The following is a 21816-nucleotide window of genomic DNA, read 5'->3' on the forward strand; positions in this document are numbered from 1 at the left end:
TCGTTTTTTTTTCGCACACGCACCACGAAGAGCAAACGCAAAAGAAACGCTCACAGAGGCAAGTTTTGTGAATGAAATTTCGCGCAGGCACAAAGCGGCCAAACAATGTGATAAAAGGGGAGGCGGCGGCAGGACATCCCCCCCCAAACCCGCCCTGCCCCAAATCCAATCCCTCGGGCAAGTCACGCGGCGAGCGGATGCACAGAGAGCCCATCCACAACCCACCGCCCACCACCCACAACCCATCACCCACTGCCGCCCAAAAAACAAAAGCAAACACAAACAATGCCGCCAAAAAACACAGTCAAAATTCTTTAAATTGAACTCATACTGACAAAGTACTTATGATAATTACACATTTTAAGCTATCTTTGTAATTTCAGTTCTAAAATCCACAAAAAGAGGTTCCTAAAAGTATGCGTTAAAAAACAATCTATCCATAAATCTTCAGGATTGTAACATACTCTAAGGTATATTTTTAATAAGGTCTACTTATGGTAGTTACACATTCTACGCTATCATTTTAACCACAGTTCTCAAATCCTCCAAAGAGGTTCCTAAAAGTATGCATTGAAAAAAACAATATAGCCATACAACTTTAGGATTGTAACATACTCTTAGGTATATTTTTAATAAGATCTACTTTTTTGATAATTACACATTTTAAGCTATCATTTTAACTATAGTTCTAAAATCCCCCAAAGAAGTCCCTTAAAGTATGCATTGAAAATAGAAAATACCATATAACTTCAGGATTGTACCCTACTCTTAGGTATTTTTTTAAAAAGATCTAAATAACTGACAAGCTTAATTCCAGTGATGATAACTTAATACAAGTTTTTACGTAGGCTAAACTACTTGAGTTTTGAAATCTTTTTAAAAAAGGTGTCTGAAAGTATGCAGCAAAAAACGAACGTTGTTCCTTTGATTGTTGCATACTTCTGGGACGCTTTATAAAAAGATTTCAAAACCCTAGAGATTTGGGTGTCACCATCTAATAGTTGACCAAGGAAAGAAGTTCACTTTACATAAGCTCCACTGTATATCTTGTACAAAAAGGAGCTTGAAAGAGTCGACAGCCGCTTCTTGCTGCTGCTTTCTTGCTTTTTTCGCCCCATTGTTGTTGTAGCGGGCGTGGTGTCTGCTGGCTTCTTCCTGGAAGGAAAACGCTGGAAGCGAAAAGGGAAACTAAACTAATGCTCGCCGCTTATCGATGATGACGATGACTGTGACTCAGACTCAGATTCGAAATCGGACTCGGTCTCAGGCTGAAGCTCAATCTCGGACCGTCTTGACCCACAAATGGATGCTGCCGTCTGATAATTATGCGCGCTACGAACTGTGAACTGCCAGCCATTGGAGATTCGAGATGGCGCTGGAGATACGGTTAAATGGGTGCAATAAAAATTCAGGCGGATTCGAATGGCGGTTGACAAGGACGGTTAGCCAAAATGGGTTATTGCAGTTCTGGCGAAAGCGGAAGCCGGGGAAAGCGATAAATGCGCAGATAAAAACATAAAAGATGATAATGAAGACCGGCTACTCGAAGTATCTTGAATCCTTGACAATGCCTATTTTCAAAATGAACAAAATGTTTTAATCTTCTGTACAAACAGCTTAAGGATAATATAATAATTATTAAGTACGTATACCTAAAGAATACCCTAAAATCACAGTACTGTATTGTATTGGATGTAAAATACTATCTATTATTGTGAACTAAGTAGTACTATAAGGCGGGTCCTCTATAATTTATTACCTACTTATATTCTTAAATAATTCCCCAAAATTATAATCCTTTATTAGGATCTAAAATATGATCTATTATAATGAACCGACTAATATTTTAAGGCAAGTCCTCTTTGATAAGATAATATTATCTCACAGTTTTTTATAGCTATAAAACGGTTCTCAATCCACTTCGTTTGGATTCTGCAATCTTAAGTGCTTTCAATTCCCTGATGACTTTGAGAATTGAGGAAAAAACCATTAACTATCATAGGTAAAAACTTAAATTTAAAAATTGGAGAACTTTTAGTATTTTTTTTTTTTTTTTTCACTTTGACTGCCATGAACTGTGATAAAATGAAAGAGGCGGAGTAGCGCATCCGCTGGCCAACCGTTTTGGAGGTCCTCTAGCCCCCTGAAACCCCCCAGCCGCCCACACTCTCGCAATCGGTACACATATGCAGCACGTAAATGTAAATTCCTATGGGTGAGCGGGTGTTTGGAGCGTTGTTGTTGGGTGATAAAGCCATAGATAGAGCGTGGGTGCATGAGTGTGGATAATGGCTCGTCGCAAAGTCGAAACGCACACACACACACACACACATACAAGTGTCTGCACAAGCCCCTTATTGCCACCCACTCACACGGACACACACACATGCGCATCCTCACATAATAAGGTGCGATTTGTCTCGCGCATAAAACGAAATTTCCTGCACACAAACACACTGAAAACGAAAGGGAGACAGACAAAGGGGGTGGTTGGGCTGGTTTGGGTGGGGTTAGGGGGTGGTTGGGAGCTTTTCCTTGGTAGCTGGCCAACAATAGTCGGCTTCTTTTGGGGGCTGAGGGGCGGCTTCGATTGCTTTGTTGCTCGAACATGACAGCAAAAGCAAAAGCAAAGGCATTGGATGTCTCTCTGTGTTTGTGTGAGTGAGTTGGGGGGAGGGGGGAGGTTGGTTCATGGGAGGCGGGCTTGGTTGACTCAGGGGGGTCGTTGGAACGCACATCTTTGTAGGTTAAGGCTTCTGTCAAAGCAGGAAAATGGGCGACAAAAGGCGTAAGACGAGGCAAACTCGTTTGCCATAATTATTGCTTTTGTTGGTAGCTAGCGTCCTGCCTCATACCCCCCTCCTTCGCCACCCCCCCCCCCCTCAATCCTGGGCATTATTATTTTAACCGGAAATGTGCGCATATGTGTGTGTGTGCGTGTGGCAGTGTGTGCACAATTTGTGAACTGCATGAACTTTTGTGCCTTGGCCAAAAGGAAGCTCTTCCTGTGTGCCGGCATTTAGCAAATTTTTTATGACAATGTTTGCCTCTCTCTTTCAGCCCTTAATTTTATGACAAATATTATGTTAAAGACCGAATATGCGCTACACCATAAAAGTCAATCATTTTTCATTCCAGCTCCCCTCGCTGTTCTCTTCTTTTTTTTTGGATGTCCACTGGGGACATTTAATTTTGGTTATTTTTTTTTTCTTTGTTGGGTTGTGATTTTTCTTGATATGCGATATCGCCTTTTTTCTGAGCTCTCTCTCTCTCTCTATGTTTTTTCCTTGTCTCCCTTTCTCTTTCTCTCTCCTTGGGTTAGCGCATTTGGGTGTTTGCGGGTGTGTTTGCCACCCACTGGGCAAGCTTTTGTTGATATTTGGCGCGGCCTGCTTCAATTTATGTTCTGTTTGCCTTTATTGTCTTTCTCGACTTTTTCCTTTCACTGTTTGCTGTCCTGCCACAGTGCAAACTGGCTAAGGTGAACATATTTGAGCTTACTCTATTAATCGAATTTTCAATTCAAAGGTGGGGGTCCAAAACGATCAGAAAGGTTAATCCTTTCATTTTTTTTGGGAATTTACTACAAATTAGTTGAATTATCATTTAATATTGCATTATTTTTATAATCGTTTTATTATCATTGCTTCAAAGTTTGTTTCTTTTCTTACAGACGATGTTGAGCTCTACCACAACCTATTTTTAGAATGCCTTAAGTTTAAAAAACAAACTATTATTGATTAAAAATCGAATTCCAACTAAATAGCCATATCTTATTAGCAACTATGTTTATAAAGTATCTTAAATATACATATAATATGGAAAATATATAAATTTATATACATTTTTTATTAAAACTCTTGGTCAACTAGGTAGAAATTTTTTTTGTACAAATATGCTTAGAAAGTATCTTAAGTATTCTTGTCAAATGAAAAAACTTTATAAAATTTTATAAAATTATATGAAGTTATATACAATTTTTTTGTTATCATCATAATCATTATAAGCTTTTACCATAAAAAGTGTTTAATATTTGTCTCACTTAAGTAGCCTTCCCTGTACTTTTGTTGGGGGTGTGCGCTGTTTTTTGTGCTCCTTCCCGTTGCTTTCATTTTTTTATTGATAAGTTCATTTAATGGGCATGGCCTCCGCCAGCTGCCATCCCAACTCATCCCCCCTCCCCTCTATGTCACTGCCACTCCCACCCCGCCCCCCTCCCTTACGCCTCTGTGTTCCTAATGAGTTTAATGCTTTGTTATCATCGCTGTAATCGGCTTATGTAATATGGCAATATAATTGAATCCCCGGAATTATGTCATTCGGCTAAGACTTGGCAGTGTCGAATGTCGAATTGGAATGTTCAAATTTACAATTGCAAATTCGCAAATTGCCAATGCCAATGCCAATGCAGCACCTGCCCCAAAATCATAAAGGAAATGTGTGTGTCAACATGTGGGGAAGCCACTTTCACTCAACCTTATCGACCAAATGAAACTTAACGGAAAAGAAAATTACATCATGCTCGTTTCAATGGGTCGACATAATATTATTTTCTTGGCCCAGGAGAAAAAAAGGACAGAGGGACAGAAGGCATGGCACCCAGTGGGTCCTCGTCTGGTAGTCAATTTTTTATTTATTTATTTTATGCCTACGCACATACGCGCCCGGGGAGAGAAAGTGGGTGAAAGTGGGGTCCTGACAGGTGTCGCCGACTGAGTGGCTGCCTGACAGACTCGCAAAAGTGGGTGTGGCCCGTCGTCTTCGGGGGGGTGGTGGTGAAAAATGGTAGCCTATTATTCTTTGTATTGTTTTATGTGGCATTTATACGCGTATTTTTGTCGTCTTTTAATGGGCGAGGCGGGGCAAGAAAAGCTCGCCAAGGCAAGGAAAGCGAACGGAACTCGCCGAGTGGAAAATAACAAAGGCAATAGACCAGCCACCCAGGCTGGAGGGCAAGGGCTTCTCCTTCGGCCCGTATCGCCATCCAATCAGTAGATAAATAACACATAAAATGAGGTGCTTAATCGGGTTTGAAGTGATGAAAGTGAAACTGAGCCGTCCGTCCGTCCGTCCTCGCCCTAGTCCTCGACGTCGTCCTGTTTTGCGTGTGTCCCGCCGGAGGCTAAGGCTTTGTCTCCGGCGTAAATCTCGAGTATCAACCGGGTATTTGAATATCATTTGCGACCGCCGAATCTCGCAGTGTGCGTGTCCTGCAGGCCTGACGGCATAATTCCACTTTAAGTTGCACGCGTACACAAGTAATTTATCAGCAATGTTTGCATAAATTAGGTGGCCAAAAATGGTTGATTGGCAACGACAAAATAGCTCATATAAGTTGATTGCCTGTGGAGTGCACGACTTGAATTTGCCGCGCTTTGCTGTAATTATCGATTGTCGATAAGGGAGTTTACAGTATTTTTGTTAGTTTTATCGATTTATGTTTTACAATTATTGCAGACAGCGAGTTCTCTCAGTGTAAGGTAAAAATATATTTTATATTAATAACTTTTAAAATATTTCCAGTAATTTTTAACCCGATTTAGTTGCAATGGACAAGACCGCTTGCTTCGAACTAAAACTTTGCAAAAGTGGAATCGGGTGTAATAAAAATACGAATAAAACACTCCATGAAACTGGGCTATTCAATTATTAGGATTTGATTTAAAGTAAATTGGCCACCATGGTTCTTATAGAGACGAAAATAAACTACTTGCTTGGCTTAACAATTTTAAGTTTTAGCGCCAGCCCGCGTTGCCAACTATCTCGTTTTTGTTAGCGACTATCGATAGCAACCGATTTTTTTAAACCGTTTCATGGTGACAATTTTTAAAAATGAATTTAAAATTGACTTACACTCCAAAAAATGGCTACACCAAAATTGTAATATTCAGAGCCAACTCCCGAAACCCACAAATTAAAGCCAATGCCCTAAGTTCCTCCCACAAAACCCAAGCCAATACATACTTTTGTTTATCTACTATTAATAAACTCTTTAAAAACCGGTAAGGGTGTTAAATTAAAGAAAGGATCTAGAAGTGGCTGAGGAAACGAAAACAGTCCTTCCCAGCTTATAAGATAAGCACTTTCCATCAAAAAAACACTTAAAGCTGCTCAAAACTGTCGGTTTTTAATCTGAACAGTGTACACCCTAATTTGGTTAAAATGCAATTGAAAAACAGGAGTATTTTTGAATAAAAGCTATGCCCATATTTTCCGTTGAAGAAATCTGAGCTTTGGCTGTCATAAAGCACAAACATATCGAAAGAGAATGTCACATACCAATGTATACAATTAATATTTTAAATGCAACTAGTATGTTGTCGGGCGGAATAATTTAAGGGTTATTGTGCGGTCCTACTAGTTTCGGTCAATAATTTATCGATTACAAGGCTTGCCGATACATACACTGATCTTATATCGCTTATCGATGCTTAGGGTGACCGCAAATACAATTCGTATAGTTTTTTTTTCAGCGTGACCATTTGGAATAATTGTTTTGGTATCTTTTAAAATAAAAAAATTAATTTCCTTATGCCGATTGTTTAACTTTTATCCACTTTTATATATTTTTGAAGTAGTAAAGTGGCGCATTAGAAATACTGTTTACACAGCTCTGCTGTTGGATGGGTCAGAATTTGCGAATACGCCACGGGACCTGTTAGTATTTTTTTGCGGTGTGACCGCTTGGAATATAAAAATAAATCTTTCCTTGAGCCGGACGGTAAATTCTGTTGATACTTCCGTGGTCACTCTAATTCGCGGACCCAAAATAAAAAAAACTTCGATCGCGCGACCATCAGCTCTTTTGCTGCAACGCCGCCGCCGAAAAAGTGAAAGTATTTGCATACGAAAGGCGGAACCAAAATCCGCGGAGTGGGTCAGCAGTCAAGAAGAAACCGTGGAAGGGGCAGAGAAACAGCGGTGCAGAAAGAGAGGCGGGGGCAGACACACAAGAAAAAAAGAGGCGAAAAAAACAGCGGAGCGAAAATCGAAAAAAAGTGCATTAACGAGGCCGCGGAAATCACTGCTAAAAGGTCAATTCGCGTTAGTTAGTTAAGTTAAGTAGTACAGTACGTCCAACGCCCGTGCAATTCATACGTAAATAAAAATATATGTGACCGAAATCTGTGTGTTCGAGAGTGTGCGAGCGAGAGAGCGAGACCAACATGGGCACAACAAAGGAGCGAAGAGAGCAGAGCGAGGGCGACGCCGCCACCACCCACTCAACAGCAACAACAACAGCAGCAGCAAAAACAACAACAACGACGGCAGCAGCAGGAGCTAATACAACAACAACAGCAACCACGACGAATGCCGCCAAAAAGATTCGCCGCGCCTTCTCCATGCCACGCAATCCCTTCCGTTGGTCGCGTAAATTCAAAACGGCAGCGGCCGTTACGTCGTCCTCGGGCACTACGGAAAAGGATAACGGAAGCGGCAGGGATAACGAAGGGGGAGGAGCAGGAAGAGAGCGACGTGGCAGCCACACGGCCATCTCGTCCTGCGTGGGCGGTGGGCGTGGCAGGAGCGGCAGCATTGTCTCGCTTAGCAGCTACGAGGCCCCCCTTGCCCCCACCACCACCAACAACAACAACATGGCCAACAACAACACCACCGCCAGCAATGGAAGCAACAACAACAACAACAGTAGCAGCAACAACAACAAGAGGACACGTGCCCTACGCCGTTCGTCCTTCAGGAAGTTTCTCAACCGGATCGCCCAGCACCTCAGCTCAACGGTAAATGTCGTGGTAAGCCCCTAGATCTATGTATATACCTCTTCAATCATAAAACAGTAGATCCTAAAGTCGATTCGATATCTAGAAAGATACAGAAAAGAATTGTTATAGATCTCATATTTTTAAAGAATTTCTCACCACTTTAAAGGTCCAGATCTATAAAATATATATAAAAATCATATAATCCTATTTATTTTTGTCATTTGTAAGGAAAAAGGATCACAAATATTCAAGGACTATATGTATCTTACTAGGCTTATACGTCAACTAAGTGCTTAATTAAGTAGGGCATCTATAAACATGTAATGGGGAAATCATCTTAATTAGCAATCATTTTAAAATGCCTTTTATGGTAACCAATTTTGAAGATTGACAATTAGCATATAAAAGCTTATTAAAGCGAAATAATAAAGAGATGCAGTGAATCATTTTAATTTAAATACGTATTTCATTAATGAAAGTTCACTAAAATGATTAATTAAATATAGTACTCAGATCCCTTTTTTAAATTTACTCAGACTGTAATGCGGGAATCACTATATAGAGTAATGTTTTTTGGTGTTATTCTAGAAACTATCAACTAATGAAAATACCCCCAGTTATGAGTCAAAGTTTTGCTCAACAAAATATAGGAATCAACCTAATAGATTAAATCAATCAAGAATAAAAGGTGTTAATAAAATACATTATTCCCAGTTTAGCAACTTGAATGAATATAGACATCTACAGTCATTATTCCGTACTCCTCTCAATGTTATTAACAATTCAACTCCAGCTTATGAGAAAATAATAATTAGAAAACATAATAACAAGCTTTGGAAAATACCCATCAATATTCTGACAATAACAGTCTGTAACTCTTTCAGAAATGTGTTTACCCATCTCAAGGCCCCTATATCAGAAAGATTACTTTTCAGGGTGTGTACTTCAGTTAAACAAGGCAATAGCCATTGTGTCTAAATTACTTGTAAATAGGAAAATGTAACACGAACTGTTTATTTGCAATTAATGAGTGCGCATAAACGTAGCCTATATAGGCAAGTACATATTCTAGTATACCTCTCTTTCTTTTCTTTGTTTGCGCGCTGCTTAGAGTGCATCTTCTAGCTCCGTTCCTCACTGCATTCCGTATTTCGTATACCCCATATAATACTGAATAGTACCCCTTATCAGGAGCCGTATATAATGGCATCGTTTAGAGCGTTATCAGCCGCTTTGTTTTGCTCGTGTCTGCGGCTGCTCTTTGCTCTTTGTCTTCGCCGGACACATGGCACATCTGCATCTTCATCTGGATCTGGGTCTTTTGTGCCTCATAGAGGTGGAGTCACCACCCACTGGGCCAATCGCCCTTTGCCACGTTCCAGTGTTCCAACTTCACAGCCTTTTTGTTTTGCTCCCCCTGCTGAGTCACATTTTGTGTGACCGATGATAAGGAATTGTACACTTTGTAGTATATCAGTCCGAAAAGCGGCTTATTGGGACTTTGGCTGGCCCTCTTCTCCTCCAGGGAGTTTCGGTATGGTAATCTATACGGCAGCCGCAGTCTTTGTTCACACATTCCATTCTGGCGGATAAAAAGCCTTTGTTTACACAACTATAAATACATCGGATTCCGCTTTTTTGAAGTATATCTCAAATGTTCTACGCTCTTCAGCGGCAATTTACGATTACCATACGCGAGGACGGCGCATGGAAATTAATTTTATTTTTAAACAATTGCTGTCTCATTATTATCATAATTTTTGTTGTGCTTTTGAGTGGATGTGGAGGTATTGGGGGGGTCTGTAACTAGGTGTAGGTGGGCGCCTTTTGTTTCGCAGACAGCAATTGTTCAAACAATTTTTGTGTAAATGTTGCCAACATTTGTTGCTCCGTTCGCGTTATAATAAACAAACAAGCAAACACACACAGAGATCCCAAAAAAACAAGAGTTTTTCAGGTCGTGCGCTGCTGGAGCGAGACAGCGGTTAATGATGGACTGACGGGTGAGCTGGGGATCGGTAGCTCCGGGGTCGGGATCGGAGATGGGGGAAAACACAACTCCCGACAAGGAGGCACAAGTCGACAAATGTGTGCCACGCTTTTGTCAGAGAAGACAGCACAACAAAGTGGGGAAAGCGACATCTGAGGAGCCGAAGACAAGTGCAGGGCGCAATGACACACCCCGGAGCATTTGGAGCATTGGGCCCATCCCCTCCAGAAAGCGATAGCCTCGAGCCACTCGTGCAACTGCTGGAATTGAATTTGATCTAATAATAAATACTTACATTGGGCGCCCAGTGAGTGCGTATCAATTTATAAACAGTACAGCTCCAGTGTCTCGAATTTTCCGGCACTTGACGCTTCAAGTAATGCAATAAGTGACATACATGTACATAACTCTGAAATGTCAGCATCAAAAATATTTCAAAGCATACTACAGCATTTCCTTTTACTAAGAGAACTTTTAAGCCACTTATGTTTTGACTTTAAAATCCCTTAAAAAATGTAAATGACACCGTTCTATTTAGTTATCATATAAGATATATTCCAAAATCAAATAGGTTTATTATGATATCATAAAGAATACATATTACAGAACTAGTTAAAATTACAAGCCCAATTTGCTTGTAACAAATATTATAATTGGGAGACTATAAGATCAATATCAATGTATAGAGGCTATACTGTATCTCAATGATTGTTGTTTGTCGTAAAATTTTGATTAATTGTAGAGGGCAAGACCTATTTAGGTATCATATCATTTCCCAAAATCCCACAAGTTTTTTTATCATATCATAAAGAATACATATTACAGAACTAGTTAAAATTACAAGCCCAATTTGTTTGTAACAAATATTATAATTTGGAGACTGTAAGACTCCCTAACTCTTTTTAATGATCAGTATCAATGTATAGAGGCTATACTGTATCTCAATGATTGTTGTTTGTCGTAAAATTTTGATTAATTGTAGAGGGCAACCCCTTATGTCTGTAGTGCAGCTGACCTTTTTAGCGCTCGGAATTCCAGAACGATAACCGCATACGAAAACAGACTTAATTTCATTCAAAGCGAGGCGGCAATGAGTAGTAAAGTGTGGGTGTTTGGGAAGAGGGTTTCATTGGGGGGTTTTCGGAGCACGTAAAGCTCAATGAAAACTGCAGTATCTATATGCAAGTAGTTTGTGCCATTTAAGCCGCATGTGATAGGAAGCTACTATACTAGTTACTATACTACCGCCAGGGGAAAGCTCAAGTGATTTCCGTGCTGCAAGCTTTAACTGTACCGTTTTTGGGGTACAGACTTTGGGGCACGTTGCAGCTGTAGACGAATATATATTTTTCCATTTACCTTTTGTCTTCTGACACCTTTCACCAAACAAAAGCCACGAAAAAAAGGCAAAACATTCGGTTAGCTCTGAGCAACAAGTACTTATTACTGCTGTTGTTTTCTGGGTATTTTCTTAATGACATTATGTGGCAATTGACCATTGTTGGTGAGTTGTTGTGCGCTTACCTCATTGTAAACAATTGCCTTGATTTATGATTCATGCCGCTGGCACTTGGCAGCGTATCTCGCCAATTCCCGCACTTCGCATTTTGCATTTCGCATTGATTTTATTCAGAAGCTGAGTTTGAATAGCCGCAGAGAAACAAAAACATCAGCGCAAAAAGCGGAAAAGCGAAATGCGAAAAGAAAAACGAAATCGCACTGCGAGAACTGCGAGAAAAACTGGGAAAACTGTGAAAATGGCAGCAACAACACCAGCAATAATATGGCTTATTAAAGATTGCATGCCAAAAATTGCAAATGCCAATGGGTGGAAGGGGGAGGGGGTTGCAAGGAATGGTATAAAAGTCAAAAGTGACACTCTGTGTGACGATCTAGGCAACAACAACACCGCCAAAAACAACACGTGAGTTAGAATGCGCACATGCAAGCAAATACACAAGGAGAAATATTTTTGACTAACCAAAAAATAAAAATATTTTATAGCTTTATTCATAATATATTATTTTTTGATAATAACATATATGCATTTTTAAAATGTGTCCTGTAAATCTCAAAAAAAAATCCTAAAATAACTCAGACATCATAAATAAGCAGTTCTATAGTCATTAGTAGTTTTTGGTCCTATTATATAGTATACTATTATCCATTAACAATGCTATTAAATATTATAAATGCCCCATATTGATAGAAATAAATCATAAACCTATCTATTAGCATGATGATTGCATATGTTTTTCTGTGGTCTATCGCACTTTTAAACAGTATCCTCTAAACCTTAATGAGAAATGTGTCCTAAAATAGCTTATGCATCAGAAATAAATAGTTCTATACCAAATAAATATTTTATTATTCTGTAACCATGCTTTTAAAGAATCTATATACTCATTATCGAATGATATGAATCACCAACTGTGGTATTGACATGATGATCATGCACATTTTTCTCTCTGTGTCAGCAACAGTTTTGTCTATTTCCGTAAGCTTTAGATTTAGCCACCCACAAAACCGTGTCTCAGATTGTTGTTGTTGTTGCTGGTGCACTTGTTGATGGCGAGATTAGTACGTAACCAGCATGGCCACCCCCTTTTGGGACCCCTTTCGCCGCCGCCTCTGTTTGCTGATTTTCTATGATATTTCAAGTGCACAAACGGGGGATATTCCATATGAAGGGGGGCTTCGGGCGGTTTCTGGGGGCCTCTCGCGTAGTCGTACTCTTTGTTTTTGTATTCCGCATTTCGTATTTCCGCCCGGTGGCTCACACGTAACTTTTGCTGTTGTACAACTGTGCGAATTATTGTCTATAGTTGTTTGTTGTTTGTGCTCGTAGTGCGATTCCTAGTGATACAGTTGTTGTTGGGGTTGCTCCGCACGTTTTCCGTCCCGCTCGGCCCCTTTCTCCCTCTCCCTCTCTCTTTCTCTTTTTGCCGTTCTGAGTGAATTCGCTTTCAAGGTAAAATCAATTGAGATCAAACTAATTGAAAAAATGTTTTCTGAATTTTTAGCCTTTGCATTTATTTTCGTACTTCCATGGACCGGCACGTTTATTTTCATAAACAATCATTTTGAAATTAACATTTCGGTTTCAATGGGGCAGGCCGCCGTACATTCTACGGTGAGGATAAATTGTGGAAGGTAGAATTATGTATGTTTTCAGTGCTTAGGCTGTCTAATTGGCCGTTACTTCTCTGTTTGTTTAGTTCCCAGACGGCAGCTAGAAATTATCCACGTCATTCGGTGGTAATTACGCACCGCTCAGGTGATGGCCCCACCATGATATATGACTGTAAGGTCCCATAAAGAGCCCAAAAAACCGTCATCAAGTAGTCCACACTGTGCACTTGGGGGCCTCCCCTCCGTAATATTCCATTATGTATTATATTCCACACGAATGTGACAGCAGGTCCGAGTGAAAAGTGCAAATTTATCGCCGGTCGTCTGCTGTCAAGCGATTTGCCCTTGCCCGAAAAAGCCACATACGCGTGGGCCTGGCAAAAATAGTCGGTCTCGGTCCAAACCGAACGTCAGATATCAGTTAGCGTTGACAGAAGTCATAGGGGCTGTCGTAACAGACAGTGGCGATCGGTGTTATAAGAAATGGGTGCTAAAGCAAGTCAAAAAACCCCAAACATCAGATACAATACAATAAGCAATACGTTTTAGATTAATCGAAACACTTGAGTTTTAAAATAGCTCAGTTACGTATTCGATTTAATCACTAAGCGGTTAAGACAGCTGAATAAGTGCCATTGAATAATGTCGGTTATGAAGTGGCCATCAACCCAAGTGACTTGAGTACTTGCTCATCGAATGGGTTCGGCTATAAATGATATATGGTTAGCTATTTTGGTTGGTAAATTCCGAACTAAAGGCCCCCCAAGATCCAGAAAGCTTTATACTTATGCCTCGGACTGTATATGTAGATATGGGGCCGCCGAGCACTCGTATCTGATAAGCGGCGTGTTTGCAAGGTGGCCTGATTAGAGCCCCTTATGAAGGCGCAACCTTGACAGAGCTTCGCGTTCTCCTCCACGTAATCGCGCCCCTTCCGAAATGGGCGTGGTCCCAGCCGCGTGCGAGAATCTCAACCAACTTGCATAATACATATATATGGAGATATCTAGGGGATCTAATTGGTTTACTGGGGATAGAAATTACGTCTGGCGGCGACAATAAACCCATAAAGTCATGTTTGCCAAACGCTATTTCAAAACTTATCTACAAGTTCCGAAATCACTGCTAACGTTTTACCTGCTCGTAAATCCCGGCGGGCCTGAATCAATGATTAGACATTATTTATACATTCGCACAGGTGTCACGTGATCGTTCGTCGTTAGGAGCACAGCTGAAACTCGTAGATTGGGCGATTGACGAATGGGTGGCGATAAGGCGGGGAGATATATGGTGGCAACAGGGCTCTAATAATAGTCTGATCGCGTCTGAGCGTTCCATTAATAAAATGCCGTCCAACCGGTAGGAGAACCACGATCGCTCTCGGTCCTACCGAGATTCTGCTCTCTGTGACATAGCCCAGCCCAAAAGCCAATTTCATTCATGCTCTGGCCAAGATCTCGTGGGTAATAACAGCCTCGTGGCAGCCACATCAGCAGCAATTATCTTCAATTATTTACAATTATTTAATAAAAACGCAAACGTAACTGCACAACAGATATAATATCTGCATCTGGAGCGACTTGTGTTGTTGTTGATCTTATGGTGGCTTACGTAAAGGCAAATACTCGAGTGCAGTGCAATATTTATAAGTTATCTGGCGCGGTAACCCCCCTCTGGTTCCTCTTACTGCCTTATCAGAAGAGCTCTGGCCGCATAAACACATATTGCTCCGACGGACGGGAATGGAATTTTTGCTGCCTGAAAATAAAGAAAAAACCCAGCCAGAATTCGAGACTCGGGCATAATAATTCGATACATCAAGTTAAGCGGAATACGCGAATGTAAACAATGGAGGACACTTGATATATAAAGAAAAACATTTGGGGCCACTTGACGACTGCTTGGCAAACAAAACGAGAGAAATTTGCTTAAATTTATAAATAATAATGACGATGATGATGATAAAATTGCCGGCGCAAATTGAGACAAGTGGTCAGTGGCCAGCTACTTTTATTCTATGCATGCCTCCGCTTTTCTGGCTCAATTAACCAGCAGCACAGCCAGCCAGAAATGCCTGAAATGTAAAAATGGAAGCCGGGCGAACGCGGCGTATGAGCAATGTCTTGAAGTCTCCAGCTGCGTGAGAAATGCCCACCGCGATTAGGTCAGCAAAAAAGAAGAGCACACAGAATAATAGGATATATGTATATATATAGAAGAGATCTGGGCATTCCACTCAATTTATTCAACCGCTGAATTGTGGACCCCTTCGCTTTAAGCGATGGCTTTGGCTCGGTTTACATCACTGTCGGCCATTTTAATTGGGTTTGTCTAATGAGCTAAGCTGCTTAAATTCGGAACCCTTTTTTCAGCTTAACACACGGCGCCTCTCTAATTATTAAGAAAATCCGCTTAGTGTCGGGGGTTTAGCGGGGTGAAGTCTTAAAGTCTAAGTCTAAACTAGGAGTGCCGACTCTTAAAGTTGGCCCCGGTTCGTGCCCTTTGCAACGAACATCTTTCTTTTGTCTGGCGGGGCACTCGGGCAGCCACTTGGCCGCCATTCAATGTGGTCACTCCCCCAACCAGTTCCCTTCGTCCCTTCAGAACACAATACAAATGGCATTTGTTCGATGCAGTCAACGTCAGTTCAATGTCAATTTGCCAACAAAAGCAACAATTATTCAAAGCCAACGATGGGGGGGCCAATGGTGTCAGTGAGCTTAAGCGAATGAGACAACGAAATCCCGGCTAATGTCGTCTTGGGAACTTGGTAATGGGGAATGGGAATGGGAACTCTCCTGCAGCATGATGTGGCGGAATATATCTGTGCTAACTGTCAACCCAACTAACCAATCTCCCCGTTTCTCCCCCGGAAATGCCACATCTTCCAGTCGGAGGAGCATCACTCGCCTGCGAATCGCATCGCCTTCATTGAAATCGTACCATTCTACACCGGATGCTGGCGCAGAAAAGAGGTACCAACATATCTAATCAGTGGGCTAGAGCCTATAGCTAATGTCATGATCACCACCAGGCAGTCAGCCCTACACCGAAAACACCTACCTAGACCCATCCCACACAGAGATTTATTTCCTTTTGGCCAATTTACCATTGGCCGCCGATTTCTTTGGTTTGCGTGGGTTTTCGCTTTCAGAAAACGGGTTTTTGTGTTCGATTTGCGCTTCTTTTGGCTCGCTTTTTGGTTGTCTCTATTGAGTCCATTATTCGCTAGCTTTTGTTTGATATTTTTCTACAACGATGACGTTACTCATCTTACTCATTTGTTTGTCCGCCTGTCTGCTTTCGTCACTGGCCTCTTGCCTTAGCCGGGGAAATCGAGAAATCGGGAAATAAACCCACTTAGCATTGACCTCCAAGTGCACTACCCATCCCCCAGCCCCTCGAGAGGCGCTGCCAATTTCATAATCCGGCTAATTTCATTGCTGAACGCAACCAAAACCGTTAAAGGCACTCGGCCACATCGAAAGTGCCACATTGGAAGAGCCTCAGCCTCAACCTCAGGCAAAACTCATTCCATTTGTTTTCATTGCGTTTCCAGAGCTTGTTTATCATATCGTAAATTTGTATTCGGCCTCTGAGAGGTGCTGCTCCAGTTGCACACAGAAAAAAATGAGATTGCAGTGGGAACAGCCTCGAGTGAACACCTAATTAAATGCTAGATATCATCCATCTAGAGACTTAGGATCCACTGTATCAGCTTTTATTATTATTCTGTTTGCTTAAGATTTCCCCAGTTCTTGGTTTTCATTTTGGTTTGTGGAAAGTTTTTCAGTTCCAGAGATTCAGCCACCAGACACACCTCCACATCCTATTAAAGCAATTTCGATTTCTTCGGTGATTAACACCGAAATTTTCCAGACGATTGAGCTCAGTCATGGATCGCTTTGGTTGGCCCATCTCCTTATCTTGGATTAAATATGTACTTCTAATTGGTTCATTAAATATTTGTAGAGCAGTACATCAATTTCGCGGATGCCTCTGACTTATCTGCATAAGTGTTGATTTAGTTTTATTAAAGTGTATTTGCTTATTCGTTTTAGCCTGACAGGCCTTTCTTTTTTCGCCTTGTTTTCTAAATATTTCTTCATTTATCGCAAATTGATGTCTGCGCGCAGCGCTAAACAATTTTTAATTGGCAACGAAATTGAAACCCAATCGGCCAGCGCCAATTGCCCCCCAATCCAACCACTCCACTGCACTCCAGTGTGATCTGGAAACGGGTTTCTTGACCAGTCAGCAATTTGTACTCCCCGGCGACTAACACAGTTCTCTGTTTTTTCCTTTCCCTCCTCAGGCCAACAAACATGGTCAGTCAGCGGCACCGGGATCTTCAGCAGGCAGCGGAGGAGGAGGAGGACCAGGCAGCGGGGAGCGAGTGCCTCCCATTGGAGGCTATCAGTGGCCGCCGGACCAGACTCCTGGCGTAATGGGGCTGAAAAACCATGGCAACACGTGCTTCATGAACGCAGTGCTGCAGTGCCTCAGCCACACGGACATCCTGGCTGAGTACTTTGTGCTGGATCAGTATAAGGTAAATATCCTATATCTATAAATATCTAGGTAACTCCATATAATCCTCAATCTTCCTTCCCACAGGCTGATCTCAAGCGGCGCAACAAGATCAACTCGCGCAAGTTCGGCACCAAGGGTGAGCTCACCGAGCAGCTGGCCAACGTGCTGAAGGCGCTGTGGACCTGCCGGAACGAGAGCGACCACAGCACCAGCTTCAAGGCAGTGGTGGATCGATATGGAACGCAGTTCCGCAGCTCCACGCAGCACGACGCCCAGGAGTTCCTCTTCTGGCTGCTGGACAAGGTGCACGAGGACCTGAACACGGCCAGCAAGCGACGCTACAAGAGCCTCAAGGTGGGCGCAATCTCAATCTCGAGGCGGCTACCGCTTCCTGGGACGACGCGACTAACGCTTTCTCCTTCTTGTCCCGCGCAGAACTCGTACGGCCGCTCAGACGAGGTGATCGCCGCCGAGACGCTTGCCAACCACATCCGGTGCAACAACAGCTTCGTCCAGGCCGTGTTCCAGGCCCAGTTCCGCTCCTCGCTCACCTGCCCGCGCTGCGAGAAGCAGTCCAACACCTTCGACCCCTTTCACTGCATCTCCGTGCAGCTGCCGCAGCTCACCCAGCAGACGATCTTCGTCACGGTGGTCTACATGAAGCAGGTGCCGCGCCAGGTGCGCATGGGCCTCCGCGTTCCAGCCGGATCGCCCATAGTGGCCCTTCGCGAGCAACTCCAAACAGATACGGGCATCGAGGGATCGCGCATGGTGCTGGTAGACTTGAACGCCGAGGGATTCTCGCGCGTCTTTTACGACACTCAGCCCGTAGAGACCCTGGCTAGCATTGAGACCATCTACTGCATCGAGGTGCCGGAGGCGACTCCTGTTCCCAAGGCTGCTGCCCCGCCAGAGACGGCGGATAAGCCTGCTTCCACAACAGTGGCTCCTGCTCCTGCTGCAGCTCAAGCGCAGTCGGATCTGCTGCTCCTAGTGGCCAACGTGTACCGGGCGAAGGATGGCAAGGACATCTCCCGCTTCGGAGCCCCCTTCAGCATGAAGGCACCGCGCGACTGCTCCTTCCAGGATCTGCAGAAGCGCATGCTGCGCGAGATGGCGCCGCTGCTCAAGCCAGAGGTCTTCTCTTATGCCACACCCCTAAACGAGATGTTCCGGATACGGCTGCAAGACCCCTCCGCCGACCCGGATACATACTTGGAGCAAGTGGAGCATCCGCTGCTCACCGAGATGATCGACATGGCGCTATCCGTGCTCTCCTCCGAAGCAGGACCGCAGCACATAAAGCTCTTGCTGGAGTGGAGTTCGCCCGAGGCGCACTTCATAAGTAAGCAGCAGGACACGGAGGACGCCGTTGTGGAGCACGAGAGCGTTGCGCGGCTGAGTGCCAGCAAGCCGACCGACACGGCCTCCCTGACCCTGGAACAGTGCCTGGAGCACTACACCAAGGCGGAGACGCTGAGTGCCGAGGACGCCTGGCGCTGTCCACACTGCCAGCAATACCTTCCTGTTGTGAAGACGCTGGGCCTGTGGTCGCTGCCGGACATCTTGGTGGTGCACTTCAAGCGCTTCCGACAGCACCAATCCAAGGGGCCACAGGCGGCCAAGCTGACCACAATGGTCAAGTTTCCGCTGACAGCCTTCGACATGTCGCCTCATTTGGCACGCGGTGTACACGAGAGCGCCAGCAGCTCGCTGGGAATTGGAACTGGACTGGGACTTGGACTCGGTCTGGGCTCGAATCCCTGGAAGAAGGCTCGCTCCAACGATTCGCGCTCCTCCACGCTCAACTCGCGCTGCGATCCAAAGGACACGCGATACGACCTGTACGCTGTGTGCTATCACCAAGGAGATACTCTGGAGACTGGTCACTATACGGCCGCCTGCAAGAATCCCTACGACCGTCAGTGGTACAAGTTTGACGATCAGCGTGTGAGCAAAGTGCCCGAGGACGACATCGAGCAGGACATCATCAATAACGAGGCCTACATGCTCTTCTACCAGCGACGCAGTGTGGATGCCGGCGAATGTTCCGGATCCAGTTCGAACTCCGGGGATCACTGGGTATCGCGCATTGCCCCAGCCTCTTCATCGTCTGCCTCCTCGACTTCTGGAAAGGAGCCGGTCAAGCTAGAGGCCCCCAGTGAGATCCCCGAAACTCCAGCAACAGCGGTGGCTGAGAAGGCTCAATCCAAGCCAGTGGACATACCCAAGATTTGCCAGGAGAGGGCGGAAGGTAAGCCGAATTGGATGAACATCATTATAGGACTTTTGTTAATCTCATTGTATGCAATTCTTCCAGTTACCGAAGAACCCACAGATAATGTTCAGGAAAAGGCTGGAGTTGTAGCCGAGCTGAACATTGAAGAACTTGCCTATGCCGATGCGGATGTGGACACTAGCTTAAGTGAGACCAGCAAGACGGAGACCACTGCAGCCGCTAAGGTTGAACCCGAGAAACTGGCTGTAGAGGAAGCCACGCCCATATTTGCCATGGATGAGGATTGCATCGACCTTGGCCAGGAGAAAAATGAGGAGCCCGCTAAGAAGGAAGAGGAAAGCTCTGAGGTTCCACTTGCAAACGAAACAGTGGCCGAGCCCAAGACCAACGGCCATGTGAGCGACGCTTCGTCCAGCTCTTCCTCCTCTGAAAGTTCACTCTCGTCACGCTCCTCACCGAGATCACTGAGCACTTCAGTGACGGCTGCATCCACTCTGCAGAGCAAGTTCAACGGTCACTTGAGTGCCACTCCAGCTTTGTTCAATGGGAACGGGAACACGCCTCAGCTCTCGTCCAGCTTGCAGCTATCCCGACAGGTGCTGCAAAACCATCACAACTGGCATGGATCCAGGAGCAGCGTGTCGGCGGTGGAGAATGCTTCGCACCATCAACAGCAGCAGGCGGCGGCGGCAGCCAGTCTAAGCCTGCGCCACTCGTTCTCCACCAGCTCAAATTACACGGAGACTCTTTCTTCGTTGCTGCGCAAGTCTGCAAACACTTGCAGCAAGGACACCCTACTGTTCATCGATCAGCAGGGTCACCATCATACATCGGGACTGATTGAAGATGACGACGATTCATACATGGGCCGGTCCCTATGGGTAAGTCACAATAACCAATGATTCTCAGTGAATTCGTACTAAATTCCCAAATCTTATATTACAGATATCCCCTGTGACGCCACACAAACTCATCACTGTCTCGCCCAAGAATTAGTAGCGATATTGTGATTCATACGGAGCATAGACACAAACAGAAATGGAGAATGGAAACCGAAAATGAAAACGATACCGAAACAAGAGCATACACAAACGCACTATAGCCATAAGCCTAAAGTTTACTTTATATGATATTTCTAAACCGGAGCTACCGAGCGATAAGCAAAAAGCATTATGAAGATGTTATACAACTCTGTTTACTTTAAGATACGTACTCATATATACGATAGTTGCAATATTGCATTAAGTTTGAAAGTTGGACGAAACTTGAATAGAACCCGTAAGCCTTAGTTTATTTATTCGATAGCGATTCGAAGCCAATGACGAGGATTAGTTTTCTGTATATTTTACCGAATTGACATATGATTTGATTGTTTTTTTTTTAACCTAACAATTACCGATATTTATTTAGCCAAACAATGAAGTACAATTTGATTTGATTTAGTTCCCCGTTTCACCCGTTTACCCTCTTGTATAGTTCTCTATCGATCCTGATGTAACGATGAAGTGCTTGGCATACCTAAGTTTAGCTTTTTGTACACGAAACGAAGTTTCAGACTACAATCTATGCGCATAGTTTTAGCTCTAAGAACATGTATTCTCTTTAATTACGATTACTTTGAATTCTATATTAATCTATTGCCTGTAACTTTTCCACACCCACATACAATTCTGGCACAACTGCATATGATTCTTTCGATTCGATGTCGGGCTACGTTTTGTACGGCGATTATAAAGCGGATCTATATACAAACATATATATATATATATATTACTTTATGAATAATGGATTCTACATGTAGAGGAAAGCATTACACCAAAACATTATATTGATAACAAATGTTTAAGGACTCTACCACATTGTTTTCTGGAGAGGAAGAACTTTATTACGGTGTAAAATGTTCATTGTATTCATAAATAAACGTGAAGTTGTTGGATATGAAATTCGATTTGAAGGAGAGTCAATAAAATGGGGATCGTATTTGTGGATATAAACAAAACTCGGACTCTTAACTCTGAATATATTAGGAAACCATGTAGATTGACACAAACCTTCTACAGCGATTTGAGCCTAAAAGTATGCCTCTAAGTTTTGGAAGCCATCTTCAAGCTTGGCTCTCTTTTGGAATATGCAAAATTCAAGGTAGAGCTTTCTTTCTTTCCACTTTCTCATGCTCTGCTAGTTGACCGGGCTTAAAAGCA

General features: G+C 43.3%; 1 protein-coding gene across 4 annotated transcripts; it reads left to right on the top strand.

Annotated features, from left to right (window-relative positions):
- Positions 1-6742: 6742 nt before the first annotated feature.
- Positions 6743-21558, top strand: Usp15-31 (Ubiquitin specific protease 15/31). 4 transcript variants are annotated; one of them, XM_017073956.4, is made up of 7 exons: positions 6743-7751; positions 15735-15818; positions 17159-17395; positions 17461-17730; positions 17812-19630; positions 19697-20496; positions 20561-21558. In XM_017073956.4, the coding sequence occupies exons 1-7, from the start codon at positions 7167-7169 to the stop codon at positions 20609-20611; spliced, it is 3846 nt and encodes a 1281-aa protein (XP_016929445.2). In that variant the 5' UTR covers positions 6743-7166; the 3' UTR covers positions 20612-21558. The 4 variants fall into 4 exon arrangements, with proteins under 4 accessions (XP_016929445.2, XP_070850921.1, XP_016929448.2 ...); XM_070994820.1 differs by having other exon boundaries at positions 6743-7739; XM_017073959.4 differs by lacking the exon at positions 15735-15818 and having other exon boundaries at positions 6743-7739.
- The last annotated feature ends 258 nt before the right edge of the window (positions 21559-21816 follow it).

This window comes from Drosophila suzukii, chromosome 2R, assembly GCF_043229965.1.
Source record: "Drosophila suzukii chromosome 2R, CBGP_Dsuzu_IsoJpt1.0, whole genome shotgun sequence".
Taxonomy (NCBI): domain Eukaryota; kingdom Metazoa; phylum Arthropoda; class Insecta; order Diptera; family Drosophilidae; genus Drosophila; species Drosophila suzukii.